Source organism: Tiliqua scincoides, chromosome 10 (genome assembly GCF_035046505.1).
Source record: "Tiliqua scincoides isolate rTilSci1 chromosome 10, rTilSci1.hap2, whole genome shotgun sequence".
In the NCBI taxonomy this organism is placed as follows: Eukaryota; Metazoa; Chordata; class Lepidosauria; order Squamata; family Scincidae; genus Tiliqua; species Tiliqua scincoides.
Window position 1 is genome coordinate 20,278,998 of NC_089830.1, and position 18,061 is coordinate 20,297,058.

At 51.2% G+C, this 18,061-nt stretch overlaps 2 protein-coding genes across 2 annotated transcripts in view; both read right to left on the reverse strand.

Moving 5' to 3' along the window:
• Positions 1–12,142, reverse strand: part of LOC136661528 (IgGFc-binding protein-like) — an 80,865-nt gene extending 68,723 nt beyond the window's left edge. The window contains exons 1-13 of the mRNA XM_066638814.1: positions 11,957–12,142; positions 11,251–11,821; positions 10,155–10,756; positions 9,306–9,873; positions 8,255–8,844; positions 6,839–7,418; positions 6,426–6,625; positions 6,101–6,242; positions 4,994–5,337; positions 4,288–4,858; positions 3,192–3,793; positions 2,343–2,910; positions 1,392–1,981 (exon numbers count right to left, since the gene is read on the reverse strand). Coding sequence (XP_066494911.1) covers positions 1,392–1,981; positions 2,343–2,910; positions 3,192–3,793; positions 4,288–4,858; positions 4,994–5,337; positions 6,101–6,242; positions 6,426–6,625; positions 6,839–7,418; positions 8,255–8,844; positions 9,306–9,873; positions 10,155–10,756; positions 11,251–11,821; positions 11,957–12,142 — 6,114 coding nt within the window. The remainder of the gene's footprint in view (positions 1–1,391; positions 1,982–2,342; positions 2,911–3,191; positions 3,794–4,287; positions 4,859–4,993; positions 5,338–6,100; positions 6,243–6,425; positions 6,626–6,838; positions 7,419–8,254; positions 8,845–9,305; positions 9,874–10,154; positions 10,757–11,250; positions 11,822–11,956) is intronic.
• Positions 12,143–12,598: 456 nt separating this feature from the next.
• LOC136661529 (IgGFc-binding protein-like) overlaps positions 12,599–18,061 on the reverse strand; it is a 28,634-nt gene continuing 23,171 nt past the window's right edge. Inside the window, exons 32-38 of the mRNA XM_066638815.1 lie at positions 17,114–17,715; positions 16,265–16,832; positions 15,217–15,806; positions 13,801–14,380; positions 13,388–13,587; positions 13,063–13,204; positions 12,599–12,714 (exon numbers count right to left, since the gene is read on the reverse strand). Of these exons, the coding sequence (XP_066494912.1) occupies positions 12,599–12,714; positions 13,063–13,204; positions 13,388–13,587; positions 13,801–14,380; positions 15,217–15,806; positions 16,265–16,832; positions 17,114–17,715 (2,798 nt within the window). The remainder of the gene's footprint in view (positions 12,715–13,062; positions 13,205–13,387; positions 13,588–13,800; positions 14,381–15,216; positions 15,807–16,264; positions 16,833–17,113; positions 17,716–18,061) is intronic.

Consider the following 18,061-nt stretch of genomic DNA (forward strand, 5'->3'; position numbering starts at 1 on the left):
GCCCTCCAAGCAGGCTCAGCTCAGCAACCCTCTGCTTGTGGAGCTGCATACTGGGCATAACTGTTGTTTTTGTTTTTTCGCCAGGGGCCAGCCAAGCCAGAGATGCTGCTCTTCTCTGAGACCTTCCAGCATGACTTGGATAATCACGGGGTCCATCCCATATACCCCAAGCACACCTCCAGTATCTTTGACAGGTTATACAGCCCGCCTGATAACACTGCGCAGCGTCTCAGGGTCCCCTCAGTTGAGGTGAGATGGCCATCATAACCATCTCTTCTGCGGTGGTCCTGTCATCTTAGGGCAAGGAGGGACCTAAGGACTCCTGCGACTGGAGGGTGGTCACCTCCCTTAAAAGAAACTGTGAGGCGTCTGCACAGGCCTTCAGGGTGGCAGCAGCTAATTCCATCATGGCATGTGCTACCTTTGTAGGGGTGGAAGAACCAGCTGCTTCTGAGCACAAGCTTCCCAAGTAGGCACAGAATTGCCTGAAGGAGTTTTTTAACTGGCGGCTGCTATCTGCACTATCTCGTCCTCTGATCAGGACAGATCATCCACCTGCAAGGAACAGAGCATTCCCTTGTAACATGGAGTTCTCTAGTGAAGAAGAAGTGCCTGGTTGTTTTCCACTTTCACCCTTCAGTTGTTAAGGGGTAATGGTTGATCCCACTATCATCATATTGACCACATATTCCGGGGAACCCTTTTCCCAATTATTCCAACTTTAATTATTCACAAGAAGAGCCCTGCTGGATCAGACCAATGGCCCATTCAATCCTGTTAAATCAGGCCAGGGGCCCATCACCGTGAATTTCCTGTATGGCCCACAAGGTGATCCAGGGAGCAATCAAGACTGGAAGAGACCCATATGCTGTGGTCACCCCTTGCGCCTGGCGTTCAGAGAGAGGCCACTTGTAAAACCAAGAGGTCACATACATTCCTAGATCCTTGTAGCCTGGGATGGACAGATCCACTAATCTGTCTAATCCCCATTGAAAGACATCTAGGCCAGGTGCCTTGACCAGACCCTGTGGGAAGGAGATCCATTAAGTACTTGGCAAGTAAAGAAATATTTTAAACATATTATTTTCCTATAAATTTTGATGCCAGCGAGGAATCAAATAGAATGGGAGGAGAAGCCTGAAATACAGATCTACTGTCGGGATTAATCCTATGCATTAAACCTAAAAATCCAGCACTCTAGCAGCACAATTCTATGTAAGTCTACTCAGAAGAAAAACAAATATTCCCCCTTGCCAGGTTTGTGGGCTTGTAATGGCTCTAGTCTCAGTGCTTGTGAAGGACTGACCTGAGCTCAGTGTACGCTACTGGGAAACACCTTCGTGGAAAAAGAACAGCTAATGATAGTTGCCTTCTTATGGTTCTAGACTCACCTTCACTTGCCCTGGCTTGTTCTTCAGGAAGGTGAGAGTGACGCCATGGACGCTGACGGACACCATCTTGGAAACCGACATCTTCCCGTCCTCCCTGGCCCCGTTCTCCACATTAACGGTGAAGGGGGTCAGGTTCTGGCTGCTTGCTTTGGTCTTAGCCAAGGTGTATGTGCAGGTGCCGTGGAAATCAAAGGGCACCTGATCAAATGAGAGGTAGTGAACGCCACCAGCCACAGAACAGGTGGCGCTCCCAACAGGGTAGCACTTCTGGATGCCGTTTTCCACACCACAGTCCTCATTGGGACCGCAGCTGAAGGCTTCACAATTCACAGTCCCCCCCTCTTGGCACCTGCAACGCTCCTGGCAAGTGGGATAGAAAGTCTCTCCTGCTAAGTAGTATCTCTCTTGATAGTAGCAGCCGCACCGGGAGATGGGGACGCACTGATCGCCGCTCCGCACAAAGTCCTGATCGCACACGCAGCTTTCCTGGCACCTCCCCGTGCAAGGGATTGGAACATAGATGCTTCCACAGGTCTGGGCACAGTCTGAAGTGCAGAGCTCATAGTGACTGTTTGGGGCACAAGGAAGACCTGCAAGATGGAAACAAAGGTGAACGTAAAATAACCAGTATAACAAGCTTAGGAAAGTAGTAAGAAGGGCTTGGACATCTTGAAGCCATCTTTTGTGCTGAAATCCCTCCATGAACACCTCCCACATGGGTCCTCGTTTCATCAAATTCATGCTTCTGTCCCTGCTTTTGCTAAGACTCTGTGTTTTTACTTCTATCTATCCTCTTCTTCTTATAAGAATCTGGCCCTTCTGTACTTCATGGTACATTTCAGCTGAGTGCCTCACTTGGAGAGCGGACCCTTTTCCTGCTTTCAAACAGTCTGTTCATTGGACATTCTGATCTTTATCCGCCTGAAGTTTGCTTGGCATAGGAGTACTTACTGCAGAAGGAGTCAGACCTCCAAGCATAGAGAGTCGCCCCGGCTGCCTGGCAGGCCAGCGCATAGCTGGCCAAGGCTTTGCAGATCACAGCTGGTTGACCTTGAGAGGAGCAGTAATCAGACACGCAGTCTTGGAAGTATCCCTCAGGATCCACTTTCTTGTGACACTCTCTGAAAGGGCCCTTTTTGGCAAGGAGGAGCCCACATTCCCCACTGAGAGTCCGTTGTTGAGCCTCAATAGTTCCTAGGCCCGGGCAAGTTCCCGGGCCGAGTTCTGTGCAGCCTGGTATGTTCTGCAGTTTCCAGCTCTGACCAAAGGCTGATGAATTTGGAGCCACGTTGCCATCTCTCATGATCAAGTCGTCTCCTTTGTTGCCGTTGAAGTTCCCGCAGAGACCACAAAGGGCCCCGGCGTAAGTGCTGGGCACACTCACGGTGATCCGGCTTTGCCAGTCAAAGGTGACGGTCAGGAAGAAGTCCGTCTGCACCACGGCCTCTTGCCCTCTCCTGTAAATGGAGACTTTGTTGTTGCCCATCCTGTACGGCAGATTGATCAGGAAGCCGTTGACCTGGGAGGTATGCAAAAGGGAAAATCAAAGTTTACGGCTTTCGTGACATCGTTACCAGCAGACCATTCTTCGTTTTCTGTCCTCTCCTCTACAGGCATGTTCTGTACAGGTGCTTTAAATGAAACACTGGAACGTGCTACAGATTTTAGACCTGCTTACTGTACAGAGGGCACCTCACTAGTAATCAATATCGCACAGAAGGAGAATGAATAAAAGAACCAAAGGAACCGCAGAATAGAAAAAGCCCATCCAAGAACAACAAAAAGATCTGCGGAACTCACCATGACTTTTGCAGGCTGTTCTCGACTGATCACGATGGAATTGCCATAAATATTGATGTCCACCACCTTGGTGAAGGACACGGTCTTGCTGCCTCGACGGTCGTTTTGAACAAGAACCAGGAAGTTCTCCAGACCATCTCTCCTCGCACAGAGCCCAGTGAGCTGATACAGGCAGGTGCCCTGGAAGTCAAACCTCTGACCATCGAAGATGAGATAGTGACGTTGCCCTGAAATCGAGCAGGTGCCGCTGCTGGTAGAGTAGCAGTTCTGGATGCCCTTCTCCACTCTGCATTGCTCGCCGCTCTTGCAACCTGTGGTTTTGCAAGTCACCTGTTTGCTTCTGGGGTCACAGATGCAGCGTCTTGAGCAGGTGCCGTCTCCCCAGAACTGCTCTCCGGGGGAGAAGAGCTTCCCCTCAAAGATGCATCCACAGGAAGCCTTGGGGATGCATTTCCCAGCATCCAGCACAAAACCGTCATTGCACTGGCAGCTCCCCACGCACGGCAGCGAGTCGCAGTTGCTGGGTCCGGCTTGGTCGTTGCAGGTGGCTGGGCACGGAGCTGCACAGGCCTTGTACTGGCTGTTCTCGGGGCAGGGAAGGGCTGCCAAAGAGAGAACACAGTCAATCGTGCAAGGCAGAAGGGCCTGCCGAAACTAAGCTCCACTCTATTGTACCAGGGATGTCTGGGGAACAGAATGGGACACTTGGAGGAGGGAGCACTGGGTTCTGCTTCATGTTACCCATCCCACAACATGAGGTGGATGTGATGGGGAGACTTCCAGAGGGCATCCTGTGCTGGTCTACTGAGTTCAAAGGGCTTTACTTGCCTAAATGCAGGTGTATTAGACTGCAGCCTTCACCAGATCTCTGCATCCCTGAGAACTACAAAGTTCTAGAACAATGAACTATTCTTTTCTCTAGAATCCTGTCCCGTTCTAGGTTTCCTGCATACAGAACTGCAAAAGTTGGGGTGCTCCTGGCTCTGTCTTATTCCGTTTGGGATACATATCTCAGAACAAATCTCTGTGTGGGACATCTAACCTGCTTGCCTTAACTCTGAAGCTGCCTCGCTCTTCAGTACCCTGCCATACTTACTGCAGCCAGAGGCCGTCCTCCAGTCCGAGACTGTGACTCCTCGCCTCCGACAGGCATCCGCATAGCTCTTCAGCGCTTGGCACAGTGACTGCCTGAGGCCGTCGGTCAAGCAGAGGTCATTGACGCAGTTGTCCAGAAAGATGCTGGGGTCCAGCACAGAATGGCAGAGGCTGAACGGGCCATTTCCCCCTTTCCTGATTAGACCACAGAATGCCTCAGCTTTATACTTGTGGGCTCCTTCTGATGGGCAGCTTTTTGGTGGGGGGGCTGCTTGCTGACAGAACCGGTCACCATCCTGCACCTTCCAACTTTGCCCAAACTCCGCAGGACTGGGGGCCAAGCTGCCGTCGGGGGTGCGGAAGTCGTTGGCTGGATCTCCGTTGTAGTCACCACAAAGGCCACACAAGCTCCCTGAAAAGATGCTGGGGACCGTCACCACCAGATAGCTGCTCCAATCGTAGGCAACTTTCAGCGCAAAGTCCGTCCCAATCCAAGCCAAACCTCCACTCTGGTAGACCTGAAGTTTCCCCTCACGCAGGGAGATGGGCAGCTGAGACCGCTGGTAGTTGACCTGCAAGAGAAGTCAGACTCAATCCACGACTCATGGGGAGTCAGCTAGCCCTGAGACCCTGAACAAGAGGCAAAGGTAGAGAGGGCTGGGTGGGGGTGGTCCTCCCTAGGTACCAGCCTTGCCGCTCAGACTCACCCTCACAAATCCCATTTCGTTTCTGGCCACAGAAATGACGGTGTTGTAGACTCTGACTGTCACCAGACCAACATAAGCAACGTGCTTGTTTCCACCCCTGATTTCGTTCTTGGCCTCCACGGTGAATGAAGGAAGAGTTGACCCCGAACCGCAAGTCTTGGCGATGGTGTAGGTGCAGGTGCCCATGAAGTCAAAGCTTCTCCCATCAAAGGTGTGATAATGAGGGTATCCCTGGGCCCAGCAGGTAGACTCCGACTGTGGCACACACACCGGCCGACCCTTTTGGATCTTACAGACTTCCTGCTTCCTGCACTGGACTGAGCCACAGGAGACCTGTGGGATTCCTGCAGTGGAACATAGCCAATGTCATGGAGAGAGCAGCAATATGAAGAGACAGTTCCAGAAGATATCCAGAATCGGAAATAAGGCCTTGGAATATAGCCTAACTCAGCAATCTCTCTCTGAAGCCAGGCCTAACTTTGCATAGTCACTGAGGATACGTACAGTAGTTGGAAAGTGAAGGAGGAAGGCACGGTGGCAAAGTATTGCACACAAATCCAGACCAGCAATCCTATAGGGGTTTGCACTTATCCATATCCAGGGCTGAATGGCAGATCAGCAGTCAGGCTTCCAAATCTATAATCAGCCCTTCCCTGAATAACCTTCGGCACTGGGAAAAGGATCACCCGTTCCTGAGCTGCTCATGTTTGCCTGGGGAAAGTTGGGGACTGCCACGTTTGGAACTGGGCTCCTTTTTTCATAGTTATTGAAGAAGGACATGAGAAATTCTTTCCCACAGGAGCTTGCTGCATAAGGGCCAGAAATAACTGAGGAAAGGAGAAAGCGGATCCAATGTGTAAGTAGTTGTTAGGAGAGAAAAGAGAGGGGAGGAGAAGAATGTCCTTAGGAGGAGCCACCAGAGGAGGAAGGGCGGGTCTGTGTCCGTTAGATGCAGTGATATAGAAGGGGACGTAAAGCTCCTGGGCACACAAACGGACTTAAGGCCTTAGCGGTGCACATTTGGGCCATCGAGATCCTGCATGTTCATCTGACCAGGAATGTCGCTAGATGAACAGCCTGTGTGTGCACATGTATCTTAGTAGTTACCCTTCTTGATGCAACGCATGACTCCATCCTTGGTGACGCATTCCTCATCAGCGGTGCATCTCTGGGCCTCGCATTTAACCCCCCGGCCTGGGATGCAGGTGCAACTTTCCCGGCAGTTGTTCAGAAGAACCTTCTCATGGGGCTGGTGGGAGATCAGAAAGCAATAGAAATATGGCAAACATCAGATCGTGTGTCCTCAGCAATGAGATTCCTTCTCACAAAGCGAAAATGCTCAATGAATAAAAGAATAATGTCATCCATCTAAGGATCAGTGTTAGTGACCAAAAAATGGAGGGTGGGAGAATAAAGTTCAAAGGTCAGCTACCTTGAAGTAATGGCCATTCCACAGGCAGCCACAGTTTTCCGCAGTCACACAGGCACGGCCATCAAAGAAGAAGCCATCGTCACACTGGCAGCCCTCGGCACAAGTACTTGGACAGTTTCCTGGATCGGTGATCTTGGCACAGGAGATGGAGCAGAGGTCGGCACAGAACTCGTAGTGACTGTTGGCTGGGCACGTCAGTGCTAAATTGGAAAGACGTAGAGATTAGAGGGAAAGATCCCCGATTCTGCTGAAGACGGAAGGGGAGAGGAGAAGAGGGCACCTGGGTAGGAGTTGGCAACTGGAGAAGATATGCATGAATTATTCCCATAAGTAAAAGGGAGTCTGCTCAGATGCTGCTCCCCATTTCACTACTCAGTTTACATCTATCCCAGTGCTCAGCCTCCAATACTTACGGCAAAACGACGGGGTCCTCCAGGAGTCGAAAGAGACCGCTGCATCTTGACAGGCAGACACATAGCTCTGGATGCTCTGGCACAAGACTTCTCTGTCCCCATCGACCAAGCAGGAGTCATAGATGCAGTTGCTGAGATACACTTTGGGGTCCACCGCGGCGTGACAGGCACTCAAGGGGCCGTCGTCCGCACTGAGGATCCCACAGTACTTGCGCTGTTTCAAAACCTCCTTCTGCCTCTCGTCGCAGACCGGGCACTTGTTCCCAGGGCACCCGTCTAAGCAGGATCCGTCTGCTCCCGGGACCAAAACTTTCCAGGCAGCACCAAACGTGTTGACATCGGTGACCGCCCTTCCATCTGGGAGCAGAAATTCATCCCCCTTCTGGTCATTGTAGTTCCCACACAGGCCACTCAGCCCATCCTGGTAATTGCTTGGGACGGTGACCGTCACGCGAGAAGCAAAGTCATAGCTCACAATGAGGCCAAAGTCAGCTTGGACCAGGACTCTGGTGCCATGTGGATGGGCTCTGAGCCGCCCTCCAGAAAGGGTCACGGGGAGGAGCTGCAATGTATCATCCACCTGCAAGGAACAGAGCATTCCCTTGTAACATGGGGTTCTCTAGTGAAGAAGAAGTGCCTGGTTGTTTTCCACTTTAACCCTTCAGTTGTTAAGGGGTAATGGTTGATCCCACTATCATCATATTGACCACATATTCCGGGGAACCCTTTTCCCAATTATTCCAACTTTAATTATTCACAAGAAGAGCCCTGCTGGATCAGGCCAATGGCCCATTCAATCCTGTTAAATCAGGCCAGGGGCCCATCACTGTGAATTTCCTGTATGGCCCACAAGGTGATCCAGGGAGCAATCAAGACCGGAAGAGACCCATATGCTGTGGTCACCCCTTGCGCCTGGCGTTCAGAGAGAGGCCACTTGTAAAACCAAGAGGTCACATACATTCCTAGATCCTTGTAGCCTGGGATGGACAGATCCACTAATCTGTCTAATCCCCATTGAAAGACATCTAGGCCAGGTGCCTTGACCAGACCCTGTGGGAAGGAGATCCATTAAGTACTTGGCAAGTAAAGAAATATTTTAAACATATTATTTTCCTATAAATTTTGATGCCAGCGAGGAATCAAATAGAATGGGAGGAGAAGCCTGAAATACAGATCTACTGTCGGGATTAATCCTATGCATTAAACCTAAAAATCCAGCACTCTAGCAGCACAATTCTATGTAAGTCTACTCAGAAGAAAAACAAATATTCCCCCTTGCCAGGTTTGTGGGCTTGTAATGGCTCTAGTCTCAGTGCTTGTGAAGGACTGACCTGAGCTCAGTGTACGCTACTGGGAAACACCTTCGTGGAAAAAGAACAGCTAATGATAGTTGCCTTCTTATGGTTCTAGACTCACCTTCACTTGCCCTGGCTTGTTCTTCAGGAAGGTGAGAGTGACGCCATGGATGCTGACAGACACCATCTTGGAAACCGACATCTTCCCGTCCTCCCTGGCCCCGTTCTCCACATTAACGGTGAAGGGGGTCAGGTTCTGGCTGCTTGCTTTGGTCTTAGCCAAGGTGTATGTGCAGGTGCCGTGGAAATCAAAGGGCACCTGATCAAATGAGAGGTAGTGAACGCCACCAGCCACAGAACAGGTGGCGCTCCCAACAGGGTAGCACTTCTGGATGCCGTTTTCCACACCACAGTCCTCATTGGGACCGCAGCTGAAGGCTTCACAATTCACAGTCCCCCCCTCTTGGCACCTGCAACGCTCCTGGCAAGTGGGATAGAAAGTCTCTCCTGCTAAGTAGTATCTCTCTTGATAGTAGCAGCCGCACCGGGAGATGGGGACGCACTGATCGCCGCTCCGCACAAAGTCCTGATCGCACACGCAGCTTTCCTGGCACCTCCCCGTGCAAGGGATTGGAACATAGATGCTTCCACAGGTCTGGGCACAGTCTGAAGCGCAGAGCTCGTAGTGACTGTTTGGGGCACAAGGAAGACCTGCAAGATGGAAACAAAGGTGAACGTCAAATAACCAGTATAACGAGCTTAGGAAAGTTAAAACTTTGACTTGGACAGTATGAAGCCAACTTTCATGCTGAAATCCCTCCATGATTACCTTCCACGTGGGTCCCTGTGACATCGAATGCATGCTTCTGTGCCTGCTTTTGCTAAGACGCTATGTTTTCCTAGAACCTTTACTTCTATCTATCCTCTTCATCCTAGAAGAATCTGGTCCTTCTCTGCTTCTTGGTACCCTACAGCTGAGTGCCTCACTTAGAGAGCAGACCCTTCCTCTGCTTTGAAAACTCTGCTTTGTTTATTGGGACACAAAGTATTGTGCCAAATATGTGGGGAGGACTTGAAAGCTTCTTAAAAATAATAATAATAATAATAATAATAATAATGCCATGGTTCTGTTCTTTACCCCCCTGACGTTTGCTTGGCACAGGAGTACTTACTGCAGAAGGAGTCAGACCTCCAAGCATAGAGAGTCGCCCCGGCTGCCTGGCAGGCCAGCACATAGCTGGCCAAGGCTTTGCAGATCACAGCTGGTTGACCTTGAGAGGAGCAGTAATCAGACACGCAGTCTTGGAAGTATCCCTCAGGATCCACTTTCTTGTGACACTCTCTGAAAGGGCCCTTTTTGGCAAGGAGGAGCCCACATTCCCCACTGAGAGTCCGTTGTTGAGCCTCAATGGTTCCTAGGCCCGGGCAGGTTCCCGGGCCGAGTTCTGTGCAGCCTGGTATGTTCTGCAGTTTCCAGCTCTGACCAAAGGCTGATGGATTTGGAGCCACGTTGCCATCTCTCATGATCAAGTCGTCTCCTTTGTTGCCGTTGAAGTTCCCGCAGAGACCACAAAGGGCCCCGGCGTAAGTGCTGGGCACACTCACGGTGATCCGGCTTTGCCAGTCAAAGGTGACGGTCAGGAAGAAGTCCGTCTGCACCACGGCCTCTTGCCCTCTCCTGTAAATGGAGACTTTGTTGTTGCCCATCCTGTACGGCAGATTGATCAGGAAGCCGTTGACCTGGGAGGTATGCAAAAGGGAAAATCAAAGTTTACGGCTTTCGTGACATCGTTACCGGCAGACCATTCTTCGTTTTCTGTCCTCTCCTCTACAGGCATGTTCTGTACAGGTGCTTTAAATGAAACACTGGAACGTGCTACAGATTTTAGACCTGCTTACTGTACAGAGGGCACCTCACTAGTAATCAATATCGCACAGAAGGAGAATGAATAAAAGAACCAAAGGAACCGCAGAATAGAAAAAGCCCATCCAAGAACAACAAAAAGATCTGCGGAACTCACCATGACTTTCGCAGGCTGTTCTCGACTGATCACGATGGAATTGCCATAAATATTGATGTCCACCACCTTGGTGAAGGACACGGTCTTGCTGCCTCGACGGTCGTTTTGAACAAGAACCAGGAAGTTCTCCAGACCATCTCTCCTCGCGCAGAGCCCAGTGAGCTGATACAGGCAGGTGCCCTGGAAGTCAAACCTCTGACCGTCGAAGCTGAGATAGTGACGTTGCCCTGAAATCGAGCAGGTGCCGCTGCTGGTAGGGTAGCAGTTCTGGATGCCCTTCTCCACTCTGCATTGCTCGCCGCTCTTGCAACCTGTGGTTTTGCAAGTCACCTGTTTGCTTCTGGGGTCACAGATGCAGCGTCTTGAGCAGGTGCCGTCTCCCCAGAACTGCTCTCCGGGGGAGAAGAGCTTCCCCTCAAAGATGCATCCACAGGAAGCCTTGGGGATGCATTTCCCAGCATCCAGCACAAAACCGTCATTGCACTGGCAGCTCCCCACGCACGGCAGCGAGTCGCAGTTGCTGGGTCTGGCTAGGTCGTTGCAGGTGGCAGGGCACGGAGCTGCACAGGCCTTGTACTGGCTGTTCTCGGGGCAGGGAAGGGCTGCCAAAGAGAGAACACAGTCAATCGTGCAAGGCAGAAGGGCCTGCCGAAACTTAGCTCCACTCTGTTGTACCAGGGATGTCTGGGGAACAGAATGGGACACTTGGAGGAGGGAGCACTGGGTTCTGCTTCGTGTTACCCATCCCACAACATGAGGTGGATGTGATGGGGAGACTTCCAGAGGGCATCCTGTGCTGGTCTACTGAGTTCAAAGGGCTTTACTTGCCTAAATGCAGGTGTATTAGACTGCAGCCTTCACCAGATCTTTGCGTCCCTGAGAACTAGAAACTTCTAGAACAATGAACTATTCCTTTCTCTAGAATCCTGCCCCGTTCTAGGTTTCCTGCATACAGAACTGCAGAAGTTGGGGTGCTCCTGGCTCTGTCTTATTCCATTTGGGATACATACCTCTGAACAAATCTCTGTGTGGGACGTCTAACCTGCTTGCCTTAACTCTGAAGCTGCCTCGCTCTTCAGTACCCTGCCATACTTACTGCAGCCAGAGGCCGTCCTCCAGTCCGAGACTGTGACTCCTCGCCTCCGACAGGCATCCGCATAGCTCTTCAGCGCTTGGCACAGTGACTGCCTGAGGCCGTCGGTCAAGCAGAGGTCATTGACGCAGTTGTCCAGAAAGATGCTGGGGTCCAGCACAGAATGGCAGAGGCTGAACGGGCCATTTCCCCCTTTCCTGATTAGACCACAGAATGCCTCAGCTTTATACTTGTGGGCTCCTTCTGATGGGCAGCTTTTTGGTGGGGGGGCTGCATGCTGACAGAACCGGTCACCATCCTGCACCTTCCAACTTTGCCCAAACTCCGCAGGACTGGGGGCCAAGCTGCCGTCGGGGGTGCGGAAGTCGTTGGCTGGATCTCCGTTGTAGTCACCACAAAGGCCACACAAGCTCCCTGAAAAGATGCTGGGGACCGTCACCACCAGATAGCTGCTCCAATCGTAGGCAACTTTCAGCGCAAAGTCCGTCCCAATCCAAGCCAAACCTCCACTCTGGTAGACCTGAAGTTTCCCCTCACGCAGGGAGATGGGCAGCTGAGACCGCTGGTAGTTGACCTGCAAGAGAAGTCAGACTCAATCCACGACTCGTGGGGAGTCAGCTAGCCCTGAGACCCTGAACAAGAGGCAAAGGTAGAGAGGGCTGGGTGGGGGTGGTCCTCCCTAGGTACCAGCCTTGCCGCTCAGACTCACCCTCACAAATCCCATTTCGTTTCTGGCCACAGAAATGACGGTGTTGTAGACTCTGACTGTCACCAGACCAACATAAGCAACGTGCTTGTTTCCACCCCTGATTTCGTTCTTGGCCTCCACGGTGAATGAAGGAAGAGTTGACCCCGAACCGCAAGTCTTGGCGATGGTGTAGGTGCAGGTGCCCATGAAGTCAAAGCTTCTCCCATCAAAGGTGTGATAATGAGGGTATCCCTGGGCCCAGCAGGTAGACTCCGACTGTGGCACACACACCGGCCGACCCTTTTGGATCTTACAGACTTCCTGCTTCCTGCACTGGACTGAGCCACAGGAGACCTGTGGGATTCCTGCAATGGAACATAGCCAATGTCATGGAGAGAGCAGCAATATGAAGAGACAGTTCCAGAGGATATCCAGAATCGGAAATAAGGCCTTGGAATATAGCCTAACTCAGCAATCTCTCTCTGAAGCCAGGCCTAACTTTGCATAGTCACTGAGGATACGTGCAGTAGTTGGAAAGTGAAGGAGGAAGGCACGGAGACAAAGTATTGCACACAAACCCAGACCAGCAATCCTATAGGGATCTGCACTTATCCATATCCAGGGCTGAATGGCAGATCAGCAGTCAGGCTTCCAAATCTATAATCAGCCCTTCCCTGAATAACCTTCGGCACTGGGAAAAGGATCACCCGTTCCTGAGCTGCTCATGTTTGCCTGGGGATAGTTGGGGACTGCCACGTTTGGAACTGGGCTCCTTTTTCCTAGTTATTGAAGAAGGACATGAGAAATTCTTTCCCACAGGAGCTTGCTGCATAAGGGCCAGAAATAACTGAGGAAAGGAGAAAGCGGATCCAACGTGTAAGTAGTTGTTAGGAGAGAAAAGAGAGGGGAGGAGAAGAATGTCCTTAGGAGGAGCCACCAGAGGAGGAAGGGCGGGTCTGTGTCCGTTAGATGCAGTGATATAGAAGGGGACGTAAAGCTCCTGGGCACACAAACGGACTTAAGGCCTTAGCGGTGCACATTTGGGCCATCGAGATCCTGCATGTTCATCTGACCAGGAATGTCGCTAGATGAACAGCCTGTGTGTGCACATGTATCTTAGTAGTTACCCTTCTTGATGCAACGCATGACTCCATCCTTGGTGACGCATTCCTCATCAGCGGTGCATCTCTGGGCCTCGCATTTAACCCCCCGGCCTGGGATGCAGGTGCAACTTTCCCGGCAGTTGTTCAGAAGAACCTTCTCATGGGGCTGGTGGGAGATCAGAAAGCAATAGAAATATGGCAAACATCAGATCATGTGTCCTCAGCAATGAGATTCCTTCTCACAAAGCGAAAATGCTCAATGAATAAAAGAATAATGTCATCCATCTAAGGATCAGTGTTAGTGACCAAAAAATGGAGGGTGGGAGAATAAAGTTCAAAGGTCAGCTACCTTGAAGTAATGGCCATTCCACAGGCAGCCACAGTTTTCCGCAGTCACACAGGCACGGCCATCAAAGAAGAAGCCATCGTCACACTGGCAGCCCTCGGCACAAGTACTTGGACAGTTTCCTGGATCGGTGATCTTGGCACAGGAGATGGAGCAGAGGTCGGCACAGAACTCGTAGTGACTGTTGGCTGGGCACGTCAGTGCTAAATTGGAAAGACGTAGAGATTAGAGGGAAAGATCCCCGATTCTGCTGAAGACGGAAGGGGAGAGGAGAAGAGGGCACCTGGGTAGGAGTTGGCAACTGGAGAAGATATGCATGAATTATTCCCATAAGTAAAAGGGAGTCTGCTCAGATGCTGCTCCCCATTTCACTACTCAGTTTACATCTATCCCAGTGCTCAGCCTCCAATACTTACGGCAAAACGACGGGGTCCTCCAGGAGTCGAAAGAGACCGCTGCATCTTGACAGGCAGACACATAGCTCTGGATGCTCTGGCACAAGACTTCTCTGTCCCCATCGACCAAGCAGGAGTCATAGATGCAGTTGCTGAGATACACTTTGGGGTCCACCGCGGCGTGACAGGCACTCAAGGGGCCGTCGTCCGCACTGAGGATCCCACAGTACTTGCGCTGTTTCAAAACCTCCTTCTGCCTCTCGTCGCAGACCGGGCACTTGTTCCCAGGGCACCCGTCTAAGCAGGATCCGTCTGCTCCCGGGACCAAAACTTTCCAGGCAGCACCAAACGTGTTGACATCGGTGACCGCCCTTCCATCTGGGAGCAGAAATTCATCCCCCTTCTGGTCATTGTAGTTCCCACACAGGCCACTCAGCCCATCCTGGTAATTGCTTGGGACGGTGACCGTCACGCGAGAAGCAAAGTCATAGCTCACAATGAGGCCAAAGTCAGCTTGGACCAGGACTCTGGTGCCATGTGGATGGGCTCTGAGCCGCCCTCCAGAAAGGGTCACGGGGAGGAGCTGCAATGTATCATCCACCTGCAAGGAACAGAGCATTCCCTTGTAACATGGGGTTCTCTAGTGAAGAAGAAGTGCCTGGTTGTTTTCCACTTTAACCCTTCAGTTGTTAAGGGGTAATGGTTGATCCCACTATCATCATATTGACCACATATTCCGGGGAACCCTTTTCCCAATTATTCCAACTTTAATTATTCACAAGAAGAGCCCTGCTGGATCAGGCCAATGGCCCATTCAATCCTGTTAAATCAGGCCAGGGGCCCATCACTGTGAATTTCCTGTATGGCCCACAAGGTGATCCAGCGAGCAATCAAGACCGGAAGAGACCCATATGCTGTGGTCACCCCTTGCGCCTGGCGTTCAGAGAGAGGCCACTTGTAAAACCAAGAGGTCACATACATTCCTAGATCCTTGTAGCCTGGGATGGACAGATCCACTAATCTGTCTAATCCCCATTGAAAGACATCTAGGCCAGGTGCCTTGACCAGACCCTGTGGGAAGGAGATCCATTAAGTACTTGGCAAGTAAAGAAATATTTTAAACATATTATTTTCCTATAAATTTTGATGCCAGCGAGGAATCAAATAGAATGGGAGGAGAAGCCTGAAATACAGATCTACTGTCGGGATTAATCCTATGCATTAAACCTAAAAATCCAGCACTCTAGCAGCACAATTCTATGTAAGTCTACTCAGAAGAAAAACAAATATTCCCCCTTGCCAGGTTTGTGGGCTTGTAATGGCTCTAGTCTCAGTGCTTGTGAAGGACTGACCTGAGCTCAGTGTACGCTACTGGGAAACACCTTCGTGGAAAAAGAACAGCTAATGATAGTTGCCTTCTTATGGTTCTAGACTCACCTTCACTTGCCCTGGCTTGTTCTTCAGGAAGGTGAGAGTGACGCCATGGACGCTGACGGACACCATCTTGGAAACCGACATCTTCCCGTCCTCCCTGGCCCCGTTCTCCACATTAACGGTGAAGGGGGTCAGGTTCTGGCTGCTTGCTTTGGTCTTAGCCAAGGTGTATGTGCAGGTGCCGTGGAAATCAAAGGGCACCTGATCAAATGAGAGGTAGTGAACGCCACCAGCCACAGAACAGGTGGCGCTCCCAACAGGGTAGCACTTCTGGATGCCGTTTTCCACACCACAGTCCTCATTGGGACCGCAGCTGAAGGCTTCACAATTCACAGTCCCCCCCTCTTGGCACCTGCAACGCTCCTGGCAAGTGGGATAGAAAGTCTCTCCTGCTAAGTAGTATCTCTCTTGATAGTAGCAGCCGCACCGGGAGATGGGGACGCACTGATCGCCGCTCCGCACAAAGTCCTGATCGCACACGCAGCTTTCCTGGCACCTCCCCGTGCAAGGGATTGGAACATAGATGCTTCCACAGGTCTGGGCACAGTCTGAAGCGCAGAGCTCGTAGTGACTGTTTGGGGCACAAGGAAGACCTGCAAGATGGAAACAAAGGTGAACGTCAAATAACCAGTATAACGAGCTTAGGAAAGTTAAAACTTTGACTTGGACAGTATGAAGCCAACTTTCATGCTGAAATCCCTCCATGATTACCTTCCACGTGGGTCCCTGTGACATCGAATGCATGCTTCTGTGCCTGCTTTTGCTAAGACGCTATGTTTTCCTAGAACCTTTACTTCTATCTATCCTCTTCATCCTAGAAGAATCTGGTCCTTCTCTGCTTCTTGGTACCCTACAGCTGAGTGCCTCACTTAGAGAGCAGACCCTTCCTCTGCTTTGAAAACTCTGCTTTGTTTATTGGGACACAAAGTATTGTGCCAAATATGTGGGGAGGACTTGAAAGCTTCTTAAAAATAATAATAATAATAATAATAATAATGCCATGGTTCTGTTCTTTACCCCCCTGACGTTTGCTTGGCACAGGAGTACTTACTGCAGAAGGAGTCAGACCTCCAAGCATAGAGAGTCGCCCCGGCTGCCTGGCAGGCCAGCACATAGCTGGCCAAGGCTTTGCAGATCACAGCTGGTTGACCTTGAGAGGAGCAGTAATCAGACACGCAGTCTTGGAAGTATCCCTCAGGATCCACTTTCTTGTGACACTCTCTGAAAGGGCCCTTTTTGGCAAGGAGGAGCCCACATTCCCCACTGAGAGTCCGTTGTTGAGCCTCAATGGTTCCTAGGCCCGGGCAGGTTCCCGGGCCGAGTTCTGTGCAGCCTGGTATGTTCTGCAGTTTCCAGCTCTGACCAAAGGCTGATGGATTTGGAGCCACGTTGCCATCTCTCATGATCAAGTCGTCTCCTTTGTTGCCGTTGAAGTTCCCGCAGAGACCACAAAGGGCCCCGGCGTAAGTGCTGGGCACACTCACGGTGATCCGGCTTTGCCAGTCAAAGGTGACGGTCAGGAAGAAGTCCGTCTGCACCACGGCCTCTTGCCCTCTCCTGTAAATGGAGACTTTGTTGTTGCCCATCCTGTACGGCAGATTGATCAGGAAGCCGTTGACCTGGGAGGTATGCAAAAGGGAAAATCAAAGTTTACGGCTTTCGTGACATCGTTACCGGCAGACCATTCTTCGTTTTCTGTCCTCTCCTCTACAGGCATGTTCTGTACAGGTGCTTTAAATGAAACACTGGAACGTGCTACAGATTTTAGACCTGCTTACTGTACAGAGGGCACCTCACTAGTAATCAATATCGCACAGAAGGAGAATGAATAAAAGAACCAAAGGAACCGCAGAATAGAAAAAGCCCATCCAAGAACAACAAAAAGATCTGCGGAACTCACCATGACTTTCGCAGGCTGTTCTCGACTGATCACGATGGAATTGCCATAAATATTGATGTCCACCACCTTGGTGAAGGACACGGTCTTGCTGCCTCGACGGTCGTTTTGAACAAGAACCAGGAAGTTCTCCAGACCATCTCTCCTCGCGCAGAGCCCAGTGAGCTGATACAGGCAGGTGCCCTGGAAGTCAAACCTCTGACCGTCGAAGCTGAGATAGTGACGTTGCCCTGAAATCGAGCAGGTGCCGCTGCTGGTAGGGTAGCAGTTCTGGATGCCCTTCTCCACTCTGCATTGCTCGCCGCTCTTGCAACCTGTGGTTTTGCAAGTCACCTGTTTGCTTCTGGGGTCACAGATGCAGCGTCTTGAGCAGGTGCCGTCTCCCCAGAACTGCTCTCCGGGGGAGAAGAGCTTCCCCTCAAAGATGCATCCACAGGAAGCCTTGGGGATGCATTTCCCAGCATCCAGCACAAAACCATCATTGCACTGGCAGCTCCCCACGCACGGCAGCGAGTCGCAGTTGCTGGGTCTGGCTAGGTCGTTGCAGGTGGCAGGGCACGGAGCTGCACAGGCCTTGTACTGGCTGTTCTCGGGGCAGGGAAGGGCTGCCAAAGAGAGAACACAGTCAATCGTGCAAGGCAGAAGGGCCTGCCGAAACTTAGCTCCACTCTGTTGTACCAGGGATGTCTGGGGAACAGAATGGGACACTTGGAGGAGGGAGCACTGGGTTCTGCTTCGTGTTACCCATCCCACAACATGAGGTGGATGTGATGGGGAGACTTCCAGAGGGCATCCTGTGCTGGTCTACTGAGTTCAAAGGGCTTTACTTGCCTAAATGCAGGTGTATTAGACTGCAGCCTTCACCAGATCTTTGCGTCCCTGAGAACTAGAAACTTCTAGAACAATGAACTATTCCTTTCTCTAGAATCCTGCCCCGTTCTAGGTTTCCTG